This window comes from Psammomys obesus, unplaced genomic scaffold (genome assembly GCF_907164565.1).
Source record: "Psammomys obesus unplaced genomic scaffold, mPsaObe1.curated_primary_1811, whole genome shotgun sequence".
In the NCBI taxonomy this organism is placed as follows: Eukaryota; Metazoa; Chordata; class Mammalia; order Rodentia; family Muridae; genus Psammomys; species Psammomys obesus.
In genome coordinates this window covers 8457144-8470724 of record NW_026586383.1, presented here as the reverse complement: position 1 = coordinate 8470724, position 13581 = coordinate 8457144, and the positions used below count along the sequence as shown (strand labels likewise).

At 39.6% G+C, this 13581-nt stretch overlaps 1 protein-coding gene across 1 annotated transcript in view; it reads left to right on the top strand.

Moving 5' to 3' along the window:
- Window positions 1-13581, top strand: part of Oxsr1 (oxidative stress responsive kinase 1) — a 67404-nt gene that overhangs the window by 18300 nt on the left and 35523 nt on the right. Inside the window, exons 2-4 of the mRNA XM_055601668.1 lie at window positions 672-784; window positions 3314-3422; window positions 11198-11339. Coding sequence (XP_055457643.1) covers window positions 672-784; window positions 3314-3422; window positions 11198-11339 — 364 coding nt within the window. The remainder of the gene's footprint in view (window positions 1-671; window positions 785-3313; window positions 3423-11197; window positions 11340-13581) is intronic.

Below are 13581 nucleotides of genomic sequence, written 5' to 3'. Positions count from 1 at the left end.
TGCCCTTTTCGTGGACCTGTAGCCAGAGGGCAGCTCTTCTAGTTTGTTGGCTTGTCTGTGCATCTGTTCTTTTTTTCTTGGCTCTGGGGTTCCAGCCTCTGCTGTTCAGCCTGGAAAATATGAGAGAGAAAAGGAAAATGCAGTGGAGTCAGCATGAGGTTATCTAGTCCTGAGTTCTCTAGGTGGTCTGTCTCCTTTCTGTTCCTTCCAAAGCTCTTTTGTGATTTCAGTTGTTTTTATGGTATTTAGTTGTATTTGGAAAAGAACAGGGAGTATGGTTCTGTGCTATCATACTTCAGAACTAGAATCCTAATGAATTTCAACTTTTTTGCACTATAGACATGAAATAGCCAAGGCTTTTTTCCTGAATTACATTTTTTATTCATTTGTTTGTGTGTGTGTATGTGGGTGCACAAGTGCCATGGTGCCAGTGTGGAGGCCAGAGGCCATCTTGTTGGAATCCGTTCTCTCCTCCTACCATGTGGTTCTTGGGTTTGGACTTAGGCTGTCTGGCTTGGTGGCAGGAGGGACCTTTACCTGCTGAGCCATCCCGAGTGCCCTGAGGTTCCTGTGGGCCAGGGAGGCTTGTTCTTCCCTGCTTAAACTGTGTAGTAGTGGAAATGCTGTTTTTTTTCCTAGATGTACTTACTTTCTTATGTATTTTTTTTCAGGGAGTGGAGCAACTGCTGTGGTCCAAGCAGCGTATTGTGCCCCCAAAAAGGAGAAGGTGGCAATCAAACGAATAAACCTTGAGAAGTGTCAGACTAGCATGGATGAACTCCTGGTAAGTATAGCTCAGACTTACTTGGAGAGAGATGCTCTTGAATTTTATGTTAAAAGAAGAAATAACATGTTTTTAGTTCCTTTTGAAAAGGTGACTTACTTTCATTAGTAAGTGATTATTATAAAATTTATAAATTCAAAGTAAGTAAAAAAATATTTACAATCTTATTAGTGTGAGGTTAACATTTGATACATACTTTTTTATGCTGAATATTTACATTTCTTAGCATCTTTGTGATTTTGCTCTCTGCATTGAGTGGCCTGTCCCACTCCTGTACCGTTCTGTTTGCTCATGTAGGTTAGTGAATACGTGTGTAGTAGACGTTGACTGTAGATACTTTCTGAACACATGTTCTAGTAGTGTATGATTGCTGTTTGTGCTATAGATACATGTGGTGGTTTTTTAGGCCTCATTCTTTTACTACCATGGATTTGTGATTCCTGGGTCAAGAATCTTAAAAGACACATGCCTTAGAAAAGCACAGTATCAGTTTGTGTAATGGACACTGAGCTAAGATGAGAGATAGAATGGATCCTCTACCTCTATTTATTTATTTTAAAAACTTTTTTTTTTTTTTTTTTTTTTTTTTTTTGAGACAAGGTCTCACTATGTAGCCTGGTTACCCTGGAACTCTCTGCGTAGACCAGGCAAGCCTTAGTCTCTCAGACTCACAGAGGTCCATCTTCTGCCACCAAGTACGAGCTTAAAGGCATGCACCACCATGCTGGCTTTAATCCTATTTATTCATTTATTTATTTATTTATTTATTTATTTATTTATTTATTTATTTATTTATTTATTCATTCATTCATTTATCTATTTATCTATTTATCTATCTATCTATCTATCTATTTATTTATTTATTTATTTATTTATTTATTTGAAAAATTTTTATTTTGAGACAGGGTTTCTCTGTGTAGTTTTGGTTGTCCTATAGCTCACTCTGTAGACCAAGCTGGCCTTGAACTCACTGCCTTCCTCTGCCTCCTAAGTGCTGGGATTACAGGCATGTGCCACCACCGCCCAGCTCTTAAATTTGTTTTTAAAGTTTATTTTGATGTGTGTGTATGCCTGTATATGTTTGTGGGTCTACAAGGGCATATATAGGCCAGAATTTAATGTTAGGTGTCTTCCTCAATTGCTTTTCACCTTATTTTTTGAGGTGAGCCTGGAGGTTGCTAATTTGACTTTGACTGGCTGGTCATCATGCCCCATGGGTCCTCCTGCCTCTGTCTTCACAGGACTGGGATTACAAGGATGAGCTACATCAGGCTTTTATGTGGGTTCTGGGGATCCAGCGTAGAGAGGACAATGGTCATAAAGGTGTTCTGTGGCCAAAAATAAACAAAACCAACTCCACAGGGATTGTTTTATGTCTTGTTGTGTTCTTGGATCAGTAGTATAGTTTAAACATGTAATCTTGTGTGGGCTATATAGTGAGTAGGAGAGCCAGGCTAGCCAGGGCTATGTAGAGAGACCTTGCCTCATAATAATGTAGTAGGTGCTTAGCAAGGGAAATTAGACAGCTTAAACAAAAATCTTATCTTTATTTACTTTTTTGGTTTTTAGGACAGAGTCTCTCTTTATAGCCCTGGCTCTCCTGGAGATTGATATGTAGACCAGGCTGGCCTTGAGTCTACCTGCCTCTGTCTCCTGACTACTGGGATAAAGGGCATGTGCTGTCATGCTTGGCTCATTTAATATTTCTTTATTTTTCATTACTATTTTTGCAGTTAGCAGTCAGATCTAGGGTTCTATGTGTGCTAGGTGAATGCTGAGTTGCAGTATACTTCATTTAATGTTTTCCTCCTGTGAATTGTTTGTTTTGTTTTGCTTTAGCCGTGTTTGAGAGCTGTAGTCAATACATGCTAGGGATAGTGATATTTTTATAGTGATTTTTTACAGCTTGTTTACAGAGCAGCCAGAGAGTTAGCTCAGTGGCTAAGAACAGTTTTTGCTCTTATAGAGAACCCACGCAGCACCCACGTGGCAGCTTACAACCGTATGTAAGCCCAGGTGTAGCGGATCTGATGCCTTCTTCTGGCCTCCATCAATACCGGGAATGTACATGTGCTCCTACATGCATGTAGACAATAGCCATCCATATAAAATAAATCTAAAAACTATTGTTTAAGAAAGGTATATACATCTAGTGATAGAAAAGTTGGGGATGGAGTGGAAAAGCATTTAGAGCTAAGCCTGGCGGAGTTTAACCCCGAGGGACCACAGAGTGGAAGTCAAGGCATGTGCTCCCTCCACCTGGCTTTTGAGACAGCATCTGGCCTGTGTATCCTGGGCAGACTGCGCTAACTCGCGCTCTTCTTCCTCCCTCTGAAGTGCTGGGCTTAGTGGTATGTGAAGCCTAGCCTGACCCCTGGTTCCAACTTGGCCCTTCATGGAGAGAGTAATTCCTTGGGAATCCCAGAAGAGCCTGTAACATGGTTCCGGGGCAACCAGATGTGGATTTCCTTATTTATATAGTTGCTTTAAGGTAGATTTTAATCAGTGACCGTGTATTTTTCTTTGTAGAAAGAAATTCAAGCCATGAGCCAGTGTCACCACCCTAACATCGTGTCATACTACACGTCCTTCGTGATGAAGGATGAGCTGTGGCTGGTCATGAAGCTGCTGAGTGGAGGTGAGCACACACACAGAGTGCCACATTCAGAGGTGAAAAGTTAACACGGCTTTCCAGCACTATGCGCAGGCAGGCAGATCTCTGGGCCTGATCAAGGCCAGCCTGATCTATATATCAAGTTCCAGGCCGGCCAGAGCTACACAGATAAATAAATACAGATTCTCCTCATCTTGATAGGGTTTTGTGGACATTTTGCATCTGAAGCAATATTAAGAATATATTTTCATTAAGACAAATGCTAGTGTTCAGCTGCAATAGATTTCACACATTCCATTTGGCTGTTGTGCTCTGACATCTCTCTTACTTTAGCATTGTTTATCCTTCTTCCTTTTAGGAGACAAACTGATGGAAAGATTTTGTCCATTTATGTAGATTTATTTGATTCTTCTTTTTGATGTCACACAAAATCTGTATTTCTAGCATACTGAGCATTAGATTGAAAATTCAGCTTGATGAATTTTTTAAATCGTTAATGTTGAATATTTATAGGTCTTTAATGTTGAACATTCCATATTGCAAAGTGTTTCCCATCTAATATCTTTAATACTAAGGTTTATTTTGTTTCCTTAGGTTGTGACACTCCAAGCCTCTCTTTCTATTAAAAGCATTTTTCCTTGTTGCTAGCAGTGAGATGCAACTTTGGCACTATTTTCTATATCCCGTAGGAATTATATTTTATTATTTTAGCATTCAGTTCTTGCTAATTTATTAGAAGTTATTCTTCAAAATTTATTTATTTTTATTGTATGCGCATTGGTATTTTGCCTATATGTATGCCTGTGAGAGAATGTCAGATTCTCTGGAACTGGAGTTACAGATAGTTGTGAGCTGCCATCTGGGTGCTGGGAATTGAACTCAGGACTCTGCAAGAACATGCAGTGCTCTTAACCACTGAGCCATCTCTCCAGCCCTAGGAGTTGTTTTTATTATTGCATCATTTCTTCTGTAAGTCTAAGCTGTCTGTTGTGTTTTGTTTAAGAGGAACCTTGCCTCTTTATGTATAGTAGTCCCATTAAAAAGACAGAGTAAAGGGTTGGGGGCAGGCAGGCTTGTTTAGCTGGTGAGACACTCGCTGTAAAGTGCAAGCCTCGTGGCTTGTTTGGGTCTCTGGGACCTGTGCAGAGGTGGATAAGAGCACTGCTCCACAAGGTCATCCTCAAGCCTGTGTGCACGACCACCTTGTAGCAAATAAACATTCAAATATATTTTAAGAATTGACTGCTGGCCTGAAGAGAGATGGCTTAGTAGTTGTTTTTGCAGAGAACTGATTTCTATTTCTAGCACCTCTGTGGTGGCTTACAACCGTCCATTAACTCCAGTTCCCAGGGATCCAGTGCTTTCTGACCTTCAGGGGTACCAGGCATGCACGTAGTACATATTTATGCGTGCCAGTAAAATACTCAGGCACATAAAACAAATTTAAAATAATAATTAAAAAAATGGTTGTTGAGCTGGGTATGATGGCTCATGCTAGGAACCATATAGGAGGCTCAGGCAGGAAGATTTCAAGCCTGGGGCAAGCTTAGAATATAGCTGGTTCCTTGTTCTTTGATTCCAGCTGTGCTGTGCATGTGTGTGTGTGCGCAGTTGTGTGCAGTTGTATGCGTGTATAGGTAAGAGGACAACTTTAATTTTTATTCCTTAGATACCGCCGCCTTCCTTGTTTTGAGACAGGGTCTTCCACTGCCTTATTCTTTGCCCACTGGTCTAGGCTGGCTGGCCAGCAAACTCCAGGGTCTGCCTGTCTCTCTACCTTCCCCGTGCTGGGATTATAAGACTGAGTCACCACATCCAGCTTTTTTCTCCCGTGTGGGTTTTGGGAATTGAGCTCAGGTCCTGCTTGCTTTTTACTGGCCGAGCTGTCTCCCAGCCATGTTCAGAATTTCTCAGGTTTACAGTTACATCTGTTTCTCCCCAGATCTAGGGTCAGCCAGTATTGTATGAATGTTGTCTAAGCATAACTTAGATATTTGCAGTGTCCATTGCTGTGGCCTCGGTGCTTTCAGGGCTTGGGAATAGTGTGTATTACAAATAAATCATAATTTTACATTAGTATTTCCTATTTAGACATAATATCAACTTGTAAAACTTTTAATATTGTGCTTGAATCTGTTTTCTCTTGCACAGAAAATCTTGCTTCCCCCAGTATTAGAATTACATATTTTTTTTGTAGCATAATGTATGTAATGTACACAAATACATGGACATTTAGCATGTGTAGATTGAACATTTTTTATGGTTATCTGAAGACACAGGCTAAATATAGTTCTCTTTTTAAAAAATTTCTTTTGGTAAGGCTTGTGTTTGAAAGTGTAGCAAACTTGTGGAGGAGGCCTGTAGCCTTCTCACTCCCATGTTGCTGGTGTCTGTGGTTTTGTAAGAGTGTATATAGTACATAGTTGCAGAAGAAAGAATCCACATTTTTTAATTTGCAGTTTTAGTATGGTATTTCATGTCATACTTCCTCAGAGAAACAGGCTTTAGAATAAAATATACCTTTTTCTTTAGAAATTGAGTCTCATTGGAAAAGTTTCAGCTTTGAACTTTTTTTTTACTTGTTTGCTAAAAGAGCTTGCCTTTCTGTGTTCCAGAAAGGGTGACAAAAGATCACAGAGGTGAAACATCTGCCGTTGTGTTTATGTGGGAGGTTCACATAAAAGCGTACTTGTAGCAGGAGCCTGCCCTTGCTGTTTGATGCTCTCAGCGTAGCTGGAATCACCTTTTTGTTTCAGTCCCATTAGTTACACACTGGAGAAACTGGATCACTTTGTTAAAGGCCCATTTGGTATAATGGTTGCTAACACCAACCACTTTTCAAGATGGTGACCAAGCATGGTTCTTTTCAGTGTGGACAGATATGAGAACATTAGGTAATACTGTATCTTTTGTTATTGATCACCGATAGCATAGTTTTCTTTCTTTGTGATTTATAAAAATTTGTAATACAGAGTTTTTCATGTTTTGAAAAAAAAATTGATGATAAATGGGAGTTAATTCTCTCATCTCCTCCCTGTGTGCTTGCCCATCTTTTCTGCGACTTTATGCACATTAGCTCTCTTGTTAAAGGATTCCTGTTCTTCTCTGTGATCGTGATCACAGGCAGCATGATGTGAGAAGGATGAAGTACCTTTTAACTTGTTTGTCTCTCCTGGTCTTAGGTTTCCTGGGTCAGTGTCTGATTTTTCCAATGTAGCACTAGGATACTTTAAAATACATCCTACTCATAACTCTTTATATAATCACATATATTTTTATAAGTTAACATAACCTTAATATCTAGTTTTAAATATTAAAACAAAACTCTGCATCTTTTTAGAAAGGTAAAATCTTCCTTTTATTATTTACTTCCTTATAATATTACTTTCTTATACTATTTACTACACTAAATAAACCTTTAAACTAAATAGGTATATTATGCAATATTTAAAAAAAAACTAGAACTATATTCCCCATATATATATATAGACATACACACATACATTTACATTAAGGAATTATATTCTGATATTTCCAGCAATAAGATAAACACCTTATATTTTTAATTTAAATTAATTTTTATTGATTTGGAGATAGAGTCTCTGTGTAGTGTTGGTATTTATTTGTATTCTCATAAATTTTTGTTGTTATTTTGTTCGGTTTTGTTTGTTTGTTTTCGAGACAGGGTTTCTCTGTGTAGCCTAGGCTATCTTGAAACTCTGTCTCTCTCCCTGTAGACCAGTTTGGCCTCGAACTCACAGAGGTCCACCTGCCTCTGCTTCCTGTGTACCGGGATTAAAGGCATGTGCCACCACTGCCCAGCATCTTTGTCAGATTCTAAGAAATAAAAATATGTTGAATCTCTTTTCCTAAGAGGACCCAGTAAAGTATCTGATAAATAGTGATGAGTTTTTAATTATTTCAACATCTATTGGCTGATAATGAATACTGAACTAAACAAATTTTGGGCCCTCTTAAACCTCAGTGGCTCAGAAATGTCTTAGTAGTGGTAGTAGCTAGTAAGGGCTGAGGACATAGTTCAAGGGTAGAGTGATTGTCTAGCATGGGCCAGGCCCTGGCTCAGCCTGGTTGAGGGACAGAAGGAAGGAGAGAGAGTGCTAAGTTTTAAAATAAGTTTAATTTTGTTTTTAATAAGAGTAAGGAAAGTATCATGTGAATTAGTTCATTTGATTGAGATAATTGACAGGTTTAATGGTATCTTAAGTCAGCTGTGAGAAAGCACCAACTCCTCCTCTGCATCAGCTCCTGCTTCCAGCTTCCTGCCCTAATCCTCAGCAGTGGAGTAGGACTTGACAGTTGTGAGCTGAGACCGACTGTGTCCTCCTTAGGTCGTCGGGGTTTTATCACAGCAGTGGAAGCCCTAACCCAAGCAGCATATTTCTTAGATATGCCAGACGAGATGCTCCTTAAAGTGAGCAAACATATTGTATCATGTCTTTTTTTTTTTTTTTTTTTTTTTTTTTGAGACATGGTGTCACATGTGTGTGGTCCTGGCTCTCTTGAGACCAGGCTGGCCTTGAACTCACAGAAATCTGCTGCCTCTGCCTCCCCACTGTGGAATTAAAGGCCTGCGCCACCTTGCATCTTATTTTATAACAAGTTCTATATAATAATATAATAGGATTTAATTGTAGTTTTCATTTAATTTTTTTGTTTTAATTTTTCTTTTGTGTGTATTGTTTGTTTGTTTGGGTGTTTTGAGGCAGGATGTTATTGTAGGCTAGGCTGAGCTGGGACACAGTGTATAGTGCCGGCTGTCCTTGAACTTAGGACAGTGCTCCTGCCTGAGCTCTTGAACACTAGGAATACAGCTTGGGCATAATTGTTAAATTAATACATTGTGTTGATTTTAGATTCTATCAGAATTTTCCCCATTCCCAGTCTTTATTTTAAAAATTCTTAAAGTTTCGAACATGGAACTTTATTTTCTCACCAGCTAGTTTTTGTGGCCTGACTTTTTCAGAAGAGTGAACATATGGTTCATTGATTTGCTTACTTTGCTTCAGGGTTTAACATGTGTTTGATAAACTCAACAGAACTGAACTTCTCCCTAGGCCCTCTGGATTACAGGTTTATAAATTTCAGTATCAAGGAATGGAAAGCTGTGCTATAAGTATGTGCTAGGAAGTATTGTGTGGCATTCAGAACCTCTCTGCCTCCTTGTCTATAGACAGAATAAAATGCCTGTTTCCTGCTGGAAGTCCTGAGAGGTGGTGGGCTGGCTTCCAGGGGAGAGAGTTGTGAGAACCTTACTTGCAGCCAGGTCTGCTGTCTCAGTCCTTTCTCTTTTCCCTCTCCTTCTGTTTATATGGTATTGGTGCTGGAAATCCGGATAGGCATTACTTTATTTTTTATTTTTTTTAAGGCTAGATTACACGGGGTAACTCTAGTTGGTCTGGAACTCACTATGTAGACCCTAAACTCAAGTGATTCGCCTGTCTCTGCCTCCCAGAGACAGACAATACAGAAATCACTTTCAGCGTTTGTTCTTCAGGCACTGAAGTTGAGATTTCTCTAGTCTGCTTTCTTTCCAAGAACATCGCTGCACTTCTCTCTTGTGTTCATTCTTTATGTAGGCCGAGGTCTCTTGCTTAGCCTGGAGGATGGTCGCTCACTGAGGTTGGCTTGACTCTACACCTGTATTCTATCACGGTGTCTTCTGTGGACTGTTGCAGAGGCCTGAAAGCCTTCCTGGGGCTCCCAAGCCCAGAACGTGACTGTCAAGCTCTGCTGTTGCTGCTGCTGCCATTTTAAATCAAGCTTATTTGAGTCATGGGATTATTTTGTTTGAGAGGCAGCATTTGAGGCCACTTCTCATCTCTGTGCAACTGAGGATTATCTTTAACTCCCAGTCCTCCTGCCTGCACTTTTTTATTTTTTTACAGATTTATTTATTTATTATGTATACAGTGTTCTGTCTGCATGCCAGAAGAGGGCACCAGATCTCATTATAGATGGTTGTGAGCCAACCTGTGGTTGCTGGGAATTGAACTCAAGACCTCTGGAAGAGCAGAGCTCTTAACCTCTGAGCCATCTCTCCAGCCCCTGCCTGCACTTTCACAGTTAAGAGTCAGCACATCACACCATTACATCATTGGATCTTAAGTGGAAGCTCAAAGACACTGGTGTTGAACAGTGCAGTGTTTTCTCTTGGTCTTGGGCATTGAGGGTAGGGAACTCCACCAGGAAGCTGCACCACCCAGCTTCCTACACTACTGTTTCTATGTGTGTGGAGTTACTTTTTCAGGTGTGTTACATTAGAGTATGTAGTATAGTAGATTTTCAGTGGGACCCAGTGGTGTGATTTTCTTAATTGAAAAGTTTTAGAGGGTGTGTGTAGGTGGTAAACAGTGCATGTGTAGAGGACAGTGGGCCATTTTTATGTATTTTTATGAGTCTTTATCACACCTTTGACTGTAAGTAGTTTTGATTGTCAATGTTGTGTGGTCTTAACTGCTGGGTAGGGCTTCATTCCTCCTGCTCCCTTTAGTAGGAGCAGCATCTTCCATCCTGAGAGGAACTCAGTTGATGAGACATCTGGGCATTACTTCAGAGAGAACGGAAATTACTTTTATTCCCATATTTACTGCTGCCTTACCTGTTTATTCATGTATTTATTATCCTAGAATTTAGCTCTTGCGTTAACTTGATTACTGTATTAGTCAGGATTTTCTAGAGTAACAGAATTATAGAATGACTCTATATATAGAAAAAGGACTTACAGGTTGTGGTCCAGCTAATCCAACAAAGGGGGCCTATGAACAGAAGGTACAAGTATCCAGTAAATGTTCAGTCCAGAAGTCTGGGTGTCTAATATCAGAATCACAAAGTAGGCTCTGATGCCAGTGAAGGAATGGAGTTGTTAGCAATGCCAAGTTCAGGCAGGTAAAGAGCAAAAGCTTCTTTCTTCCATGTCAGGTAAAGGGTGAAGCTTCCTTCTTCCATGTCCTTATATGGGCTTCCAGTAGAAGGTTTGGCCCAATTAGAGGTGTGCCTTTCTACCTCAAAGGTCTGGATTAGGAGTCGATTTTCCTATTTCAAATTAAGCAAAAATCCCCTATAGGTGTGACCCTCTATTTGGGGTTTTATTTAATTCCAGATGTAGTCAAGTTGACAACCAAGAATTACAAATGTGATTTTTACTTTCCTTGGTTTCTACATTGATTTATATTTCAATTGTAGTTTTACCTTCTTAGTTATACAGTATTACACAATTTAATCTGGGTTGAAAACTTCTTTGGTTTATGTTATTTTATACTAGAGTGTTATTGATTGGTGTGCTTCCTCAGGGATTCTTCAGAGATGGTTAGAAATCTTATACTGGGGTTGGAGAGATGGCTCAGTGGTTAAGAGCACTATCTGCTCTTTCAAAGGTCATGAGTTCAATTCCCGGCAACCACATGGTGGCTCACAACCATCTATAATGTGAACTAATTCCCTCTTCTGGCAGATGTAAATGCAGATAGAACACTCATATACATAAAATAAATAAATCTTTAAAAAAAAAAAAAAAGAAATCTTATACTAACCTTTCCAGGTTCTCATTAGAGAGCTAAAGGACATGTTAGTGGAACAACCATTTGGTATTAATTAATTACTTTCGGTTTTAGGTTGAAATTTAGAATTTGAAGCATCTGTATTTCCTCATATTTGCTGTTTCTTCTTTTCGTTCTTACATAATTAATTTTATAAAATGTTCTGATGTGCTTTGATTCCAAACTAGATCTGAGTCACTGAATAAGTTAAAATTTTTATTGGGCTATATTTTCTGTTTTCAGGTTCTGTTCTGGATATTATTAAGCATATTGTGGCAAAGGGAGAACACAAAAGTGGAGTTCTGGATGAGCCGACCATTGCTACAATCCTTCGAGAAGTCTTAGAGGGATTGGAATACCTCCATAAGAACGGGCAGATTCACAGGTGCGTAAAGGGCTACCCCTTTCCCTTTATAGTTGTGCTGGTTGTGCTTTTGTCTCATTGAGGACAGCTTTTTCCTTTATGAATTTGTTTTATCTCAGCCCTGTGCTTTTTGTTTTACTAGTATCAGTTTGTTTTGCTTATCATAGTGTGAATTATACAACCTAGAAATATTAAGAAAGTGATAAATGTTAAAAACAAAACAAAAAGTAAGCCAGGTATAATGGTACATGCCTTTAATACCAGCACTCGGAGGCAGAGGCAGGTGAATATCTGTGAATTTGAGGCCAGCCTGGTCTAATGCAAGTTTGTGGACAGTCAGGGCTACATAGTAAGGCCCCATGTCAAAGAACGAACAAACAAACAAACAAAGTGTTAAGTATTGTAGTAAAATTGGGAAATGAAAAAACAAGACAATTTAATTTTTGTCAAGGGCCAGAGTCACTGGTAGCATTTGGAATATTGGTTTTTGTTTTCTGTTTCCTAAAGAACTTAATGATATTTATTTAATTTTGTCTCATTTTTAAGGTGCTAAGGATTGAACTCAGGCTCTTGTGTATGCTGTGAAAGTATTTTACCATAGAGCTATGTATTTTTAGCCTTAAAAAACTACAAGCTGGGCTTGGTGCCACATGTTTTAAATCCCAGCACTTAGGAGGCAGAGGCAAGCAGGTATCTGTGAGTTTGTGGCCAGACTAGTCCACAAAGTCCCGGACAGCCAAGGCTTGTTACACAGAGAAACCTGGTCTTAAAAAACAAAAAAAGAAAAAAGAAAAGCAAAAACCACCAACAACAATAACAACAAAATCACACCAGTTTTTAAAAGTCTTCCTAACTTGCCCAGGCTGGACTTAATTCCTGACACACTTGCCTCACCCTTCTGAGTGCTGGAGTTATGTACTGGAGTGCATCACCATGCCCATACTCTCTATTGCTCTTCTCATTTATAGCTTAAGTGTTTTCCCAAGTGATTGAAGTTATCTGTAAAATGATTCTTTTCAATTAAAGTTTTATTTTTATTTTTTGTATATAGTCAGCGCATTCTGAGCCTAATGCTGTCCACTGGGAACTGAGTGATAGACATTGGACATTTGGGGCTATGAGCCCTTTACCAGGCTCCCTGTGCTGGCCCATTGCAGTTGTTATTGCCCGTGGAAATGGACGGCTTTTTCTTTAAGCTGTCTTTTGCTGCTGCGTAGGGAATTGGCACACACAGGTCCTGTGGAGGGTTAGAGTTTTTAGTAATACTCTGAGCATTTGTGTAAAAGATGCGCCTCAGGTTTTCTTCTTCTTCTCGGTCACTAAACAAACAAATAAGTAAATAAATCACAATTCTAGCGGACTGTATGTATGTATCTGAGTACATAACTCTGTAACCATAGATGCCATGTGTTTCCCGATGTGTGGCAGACAGTGTCCAACCATCTTGAATTCAAAGACCAGAGGAAAGCATCAGAAACAGACACCACATCTTCATACTGTCAGAACCGTTTTGGAACAGTTGAGATCCTTTGGGAAAATTATTTTAGTCTTTTGTTTTTATTTTTCACAATTTCATACATGTATGCAATGCTTATTTGATACTATTTCTGCCCCATTATCCTCTCACCCGACCCCTTGCTTGCTTGAGCATGGTTATCAGTGGCTATGTTGGGGTTCAGGAATAGCACACAGTGACCACTCAGACACCAAACTCAGATCAGAGAAAGTTTACTGAACGCTTAACAAAGACTTATTGGTCAGTGTGGATTGGGGCACCAAGACTGACCCAGAGCCATTCTTGGGGTCAGAGTGAGTTTTTAAAGGAAAAAGACCATAACCAAGCAGGGAGAATCGATTCTATTCCAGGTGCATTGTGCCTTTGTAGCTAGACAGAGCAGTTTAAGCTGATGTCCAGACTATAATGTCTGACAGCACTCTAGCTCTTACATTCTTTCTGCCCCATCTTCCTGAATCTTCCCTAAGTCTTGGAGAGGGTGATAAGAATATCCTTTTTAGGTCTCAGGACTCACAGTCATGGGTTCTCAGGATTTCTGACCATTAGGAGTGTCTGAATTAACAGTAATCCACTGCATACCGAAGCTGCTCTGACTAAGGCTCAGAGCACTAAGCTGTGGGTACAAACAAAAAGATGCTCAGAAGACAGTGTGACATGTCCAGTTAGGCAAGTAGGCTTCCAGTTCAGGGCTTTTGGCCAGGCTTATAGTACCAGCCGCAGTTCCTACTGTGGAGTCGGTGTCAAACC